This window comes from Capsicum annuum, chromosome 11, assembly GCF_002878395.1.
Source record: "Capsicum annuum cultivar UCD-10X-F1 chromosome 11, UCD10Xv1.1, whole genome shotgun sequence".
Lineage (NCBI taxonomy): Eukaryota > Viridiplantae > Streptophyta > Magnoliopsida > Solanales > Solanaceae > Capsicum > Capsicum annuum.
Window position 1 is genome coordinate 110,486,424 of NC_061121.1, and position 6,420 is coordinate 110,492,843.

At 34.4% G+C, this 6,420-nt stretch overlaps 1 protein-coding gene across 1 annotated transcript; it reads left to right on the top strand.

The window, feature by feature from the left end:
* The first annotated feature begins 1,192 nt into the window (after positions 1 to 1,192).
* LOC107847140 (protein POOR HOMOLOGOUS SYNAPSIS 1) lies at positions 1,193 to 6,406 on the top strand. The gene is made up of 8 exons (XM_047398904.1): positions 1,193 to 1,530; positions 3,999 to 4,115; positions 4,821 to 4,886; positions 4,999 to 5,102; positions 5,210 to 5,409; positions 5,495 to 5,547; positions 5,680 to 5,707; positions 6,005 to 6,406. The coding sequence occupies exons 1-8, from the start codon at positions 1,228 to 1,230 to the stop codon at positions 6,061 to 6,063; spliced, it is 930 nt and encodes a 309-aa protein (XP_047254860.1). The 5' UTR covers positions 1,193 to 1,227; the 3' UTR covers positions 6,064 to 6,406.
* The last annotated feature ends 14 nt before the right edge of the window (positions 6,407 to 6,420 follow it).

Consider the following 6,420-nt stretch of genomic DNA (forward strand, 5'->3'; position numbering starts at 1 on the left):
ATATATATATATATATATATATATATATATATAATAACAATAAAGTGAGCCCTTTAAAAAAAAATCACTCGCTTTTTTTTATGGTCATGTCAGCCGTAAGGGGTGAATTTAATTTACTTGAAAGTTGTTAAGGGAGGTAAATAAACGAAAGTTAAGTTTAAGTATTAAAGTGAGTTTGGAAGACAAGTTCAGGGAGAAAAAGATGTATTTTCTCAAAAAAGTAATATGCATGTGTAATCATTTTATTGCACCATAAAAATGAGGACAAAACTAATAAATATAAAGAAAAAAATATATGCATATGTGTAACTATTTATTTACTACTATATATAAGTGAAGGTTCGGTGACTAAAATTATCAAAAACCCTTGATAGTCATCCCGACCTTCACTATAAAATTACCAAAATATCCTTGGTAGTCATTTAATAAGGAACAAAAAGACATTACTACTATATATAAGTGAAGGTTGGGGTGATTAAAATTACCGAAATACCCTTGGTAATCACCCCAATCTTCGCTTATTGTACCATAAAATTACCGAAATACCTTTGGTGTCATTTAATAAGGAACAAAAAGTTATTTATAAAAAAATACTACCATGTATAATTTAATTACAAATGTTCAAATAAAAATATTATTAAAATAATATATAAATTACCGAAATATCTTTGATAGTCACCCCAACCTTCACTTATTGCACCATAAAATTACTGAAATACCCTTCGTAGTCATTTAATAAGGAATAAAAAGATATTTATAAAAAAATACTATCATATATAATTCAATTACAAAGGTCTAGATTAAAATATTATTAAAATAATATATGAGGACAAAACTAATAAATATAAAGAAAAAGCAGTATGCATTTGTAACCATTTTATTGCACCATAAAAATGAGGATAAAACTAATAAATATAAGAAAAAATATATGCATGTGTAATCATTTTATTTACTACTATATATAAGTGAAAGTTGGGGTGACTTAAATTATCGAAATACCCTTAGTAATCATTCCAACTTTCACTTATATATAGAAATAAAATAATATATATATATATAATAGAAATAAAAATAATAGTAGTAATAGTAATAGTAATATTAGTATTAAAAAAAAAAAGGAATAGTACCCAGGAGACAAATTAGTAGTAACAAAACTTATATACTATATTGGATTAGAAATAGTGTTGCTTTAAGCGTGATCTAAGCTGGCGCATACAATTTTTCAAAATGGCGGGGTCACACTCACAGCAACGAATTCCAACGTCACAGCAAGTGCCGCTGCCTTCATCAATGTCAATCGCCACTGTAACAAACCACTGGGAAGTTCAATACGCTCGATTCATCCTCTGTCCAACTTCTCCACATTCCACTCATTCCTCTCTCATCTCACTTTCTTCACTCGGTAGCAAGTACGTTAAAAGACGCAAATGGATCTCCTCTGCTTCTGTCGTTTCTCTCAAACTACGCGCTAATAGCTTTGGTTCCAATCGCGGTTTCATCCTCGTTGTTTCTCTTCGTGGCAGAATCCTTGTGAGTGCTTACTATTCTATGCTCTAATTTCTTCTGCTTTTGCTCACCTCGACTAATTTCACAAGTATCAGGTCAGATAGATAAGAAGAATTATCAGCTAGTGTTTTTCTTTTTGTTTCCGTGGGGATTTGAATGTGAGACTTCATGGCTCTAATTTCTTTCTGCCTTCGTGTCCTTCGACTAATTCTACGGTACGAGGTACTCTGTCTATAAGGCTACAACACACAGGAAGAATCATCACCTAGTTCTTTTTTTTTTTTGGTTTCTGCTGGATTTGAACGTGAGACCTTATGGCTCTAATTTGTTTCTGCTTTTGTGCACCTCGACTAATTATACGGATATTATGTATGTGGCTAGTAGTCAATGAAGTAGGTTGAGAACATGAGGTTTCAGGTGTAAATCCTAGAAGATGCAAAAAACACTAGGTGGATTTTTCCCATCTGTCCTAGCCTTAGTGAACAGAGTTATCTAGTAGTATCTGTTGTTAGAGGGAGGTGACAGGTATCCTCGGATTTAGTTGAGGTGCGCGAAAGCTGACCTGGACATCTAAGCTCTGCTCATCAACACTAGGATAAACGAGAAGACTTATCAACTAGTTTTTTTTTTGGTTGTTGTTTTCGTGGGGATTCCAGATTTGAACGTGAGACTTCATGGCTCTCTAATTTCTACTGCTATTGTGTACCTTCTCTAATTTCATTGATACATGTAACCTTCCACCAAGTAATAGTAATCAGGTAACTTCGTTTATTAAGGTTAGGACAGATGGGAAGAATCATTACCTAGTGTTTTTTCTTTTTGGGTTTCCACGGGATTTGAACTGAGACCTCATGATTGTAGTTTCATCTTTATATATTTCTCCAAATTGATTGATTTATTTATCAGTTGAGTTTCTCAAGTTTGAAGTTGAATTAGCAAACATATAATTTGAATGCTACTCACTCCATTTCTGTTCCAATTTATATGTCACCTTTCAAATTTCGAGATTCAAATAAGTACTATATTTCTTTGACAGTAGTTTTTTAATATAATTTTTAAATATTTTGATTTGTGGATTATTGTGACTTATATATAGTACTTTTCGAGATTCTATACCCGAATTCACGGTAAAAAATAAACTGTTTGATGTAAATTGAGACAGAGGGAGTAGTATTTTCCATTGTTTGTGAACTTAACAAACAACAACAACATACCCGGTATATTCCACCAAGTGGGTCCGGGAAAAATTTTGTTTTGAATTTTGTTTGGATTGATTGATACTCTGATTTTATGATTTGATCTCATTCTCTCTGTTTCATACTTGTCCTCATTCGGTGTTTACAGAGTCCTTATGGGCGATGAACTGCTTTAGTTTTGTTTTCGTGTTTCTGTTTTGAACTGATAGAATTTGTTTCTTCTAAGATGAAGTTGAAATCGAAAGTGGAAATGCGTAACTTTTGAATTTGAATGTTAGTTGTCGCTGATTGTGAATTTTCTGATGCCAGTTCTTTTAATTTTGGTGAAAGCTTTCCATTTAGAGTATTAGTAATTAATTTTAATTTGAATTTGTTGACACTTAGATCTTAAGATTTGATTTGTTTCTTCTTGCAGTTTTTTCTTTGTGTTCGCTCTCGCTTACAGAGACATTGTGAGCATCAACTGCTTCTTTCCGTTTCCTCTATGTTGTTTTCGTCATCTTTAGTATTGATACACCTATTTGCTGAATTTCTGAAGGATCTAGTTGAATTAGAAAATAGACTTGCATAATTTTAGAGTACCAATGTTATTTTCCATGTGAAATTTATGATGCACTGTAATTGTGTTAAACTAACTTGATGTAACTTTGGATTGCAAAGTCAATTAACTCTTTGCTTCAACTTGTTGACACTATGTGATCTCACTTTTACTGTGTTGGAGATCTGCTATTGATTCTGTTGAATGCAAAAGTTGTGTTCTGGGTTTGTTTAAAATTGGCCAAATAATCATTGCGATTTCTTCGCGTTATGTTGGACAAATCAATAATGCTGGCGTTTCCCCAGGAGGGAAAATTATATTGCTGATCGTAAAAATATCACGGGCACATAGAAATGCAGAAGCAATATGAATATGATTAAGCGCTTTGTTGAAAAATATTGCAGGAGGGCAATGCTGATTTTTCTTGAATACTAGTGGCCTAGTGTATTCTTGGTGTACTAGTTCTCCGTTTTGTAGCATAAGATGCTGCAGGCACAGTTTTTACGCCTTGTTTGTGAGATAAACTTGTCTTGCACAGGTCAAAGTGTTTTCTCATACAGAGCACAAGCATTCTCTGTGCATTATCATTTCTGCTTTTGCATAGCCGTCTTGCAGGTCTACAAGCAATGGATGTGAGATGTCACTTGCAGTGGTTCATTAACTCTTAATGATGTGACAATTAACAGGGTTTATGCATGAGAAGCTAAAAGAGAAATCCCATGCTTCTGACTTCTCGTTTCATTGTTTACTTCTTGCAGGAAGAACATTACATTTCACAGTTGATGTTCTCATGGCCTCAAGTCTCTTGTGTATCAGGTTTTCCAGCAAGAGGAAGTAGAGCTGTCCTCGTGAGCTATAGGGATTCTGTTGGCCAGGTGAGCATTAGCTCTTTTGTGGTTATACTGAATTTTAAGTGCGATATACCTCAAGCTTTCTTTGAACCCCTATTCTTTTCACATCCGAAACGCCTTCTAAGGATACTACACTGTAGAGAAATAACAAGATTAAGAATAGGATTAAAGTGGAAGTTGCTCTAGAGAAGTAAAACCTCATATAGGTGAAGTGAGTACTAGCTGAAGTTAAAATAAGAAACAGAGAAAGGCAAATAGTTGCGAAGTATTGCACGGAAGAAACTTGAATTAGATAGTTTACCATGTCATTAGTTATTCTAGTAAGATAATTGTCCTCAACAAGTCTCTGTAGGTGCATTGACATGAGAGTGGTGATATCCTTTGCTTAAAGAATTTGAACCATCTCACACCGGGCTTGGTAACTTGAGTAATGCATTTTATCCAAGCTCTGTACCATCTAGGACTTACGATCAGACACACTTCTTCAGAAATCACATAGCCTGGGCAGTTAAGTTCATTGAACTGTTAGAGGTGTTGAATCGTTCACTCTAGTGCTAGTTGTAATGTGTGTTTTAACTTGCAAATTTAGGATATTATTCTGTTGAGGCTTTGTCATACTGGATAGTTTCAGAGGCTTCTTATCTCCTAATCCTTTTAAGAGGAATTATGTGTAAAGGTTCTATGCAAAACCATTAATGTTGGACTTCAATTGTCTTTTTGTTTTTGCAGATTCAGAAATTCATCCTGCGGTTTTTGACAAACTACGAGATAGAGAATTTCATGAATGTTTTAAAGGTACTTGAATCTCTATGATGTGCTCCACAAGTTTCTCTCAGACAGTGGGTTTTGTTCCCTAATACTATACAACTTTCTTCCTTCCCGTGCTTTTCGTATGTGAAATTTGTAGGGAAAGTTGGACAATACAAGATCTGAAGCTCTTCCATGTGTTGAATTGGATTCAGCAATATCTTCTCAATCTGAGTTCATTCCTTGGGATGGATCTTCACACAGGTGACATATACCGCAGTTGCTTTAACACATACTCCCATCTCAAGATGTGTAGAATTTACCATATTAAGTTATCAGTGTATAATTTACTGAAGGTTTGATTTTCTCAGGGACAATGAAGGATGGATATGTGCAGCTTCAGGTGACTCTACTCCCGATCACATGCCTCTGACCTTGCCACCTGAATTTTCTCAAGATTCTTATAATACAGAGGAAATGAAACAAAGTAGCAAAGCTGAGGAGATTCTTTCAGCTTTTCCTCCCAGTTTCACATCCTTCTTGACGAACTGCTGCCCTGAAATTGATCAAGGTGGTTTACATTGGTCAACTTGTCATGACATTCTCTACTTTCTGATTTAAAACTAACACCATTAATAATTTTTAACTGAACGCAGCTGCTGTACAGTCAAGTATGACGAAAGATATTGACCTCAAAGACCAAATTGCGGTATTATTCCTGTTTAGATATTTTATAAAGATCAACTAACTTTCTGCTTTATGAAAATTTTAAATGGATACTGGCTCAAACTTATAGAAACTGTGTTCCAATGTATGATCCACGTGCATAATTATCTTGCAGAAATATCTTGAAGATTCTTCATTCCAAGGTATACCTTCAAATACTAATACCCCTTTACCAGGTTTTGGTTGATGGAGCTTGCCCATCATTATTTGATATTTCAGTCATTTTTTTTTTTTGATTTAACTACTTTTTCCTTTTACTGGATGGGAAAGCCTTAAAGGTACTATTCTTGAAGTGATCATGAAACCATGTTCAAAATTATTGCTGAGTTATATCTATACAAGTTGTAAATACAATCTCTTGCTGTTAAATGAAGCAGCCATATGCAGGTCTTATTTGACTGGTTTAGAGTACTAATTGGCAGAAATCCTGATATTGACAGATATGCTGGTGAAAATTGAGAAAGTCATCCATGAATTGGGAGATAATACAGTACTGTAGCTGCACCAAAAGGCCGAGATATATAAAAATCATAGCTGGGTTTCCTCTTAATTCTTGAAACAATTTCATTTTCTTTTGCAATTTACTCATAAGCTTCATCAAAACAACCAAACACTGGACCATTTTTCCCGTGAATTGTTGGTTTGAAGCATTTAGATTAGCTATCTCGAGTAGAGTTGGAAAGTACAAAAGTGTGATTTCTTTTCAGACAAAATTTTGCTTTGTACATATTGTTTAATTTGTTGCAGATGAGCAACCTACACCTCTCATGCACCATTTGTATGTTTGTTATATTAGTTCTATGAGCTTCTTGGTAAAATTTAGGGTTTGGGGGGGGGGAGGGGGGGGGGGGGGGGG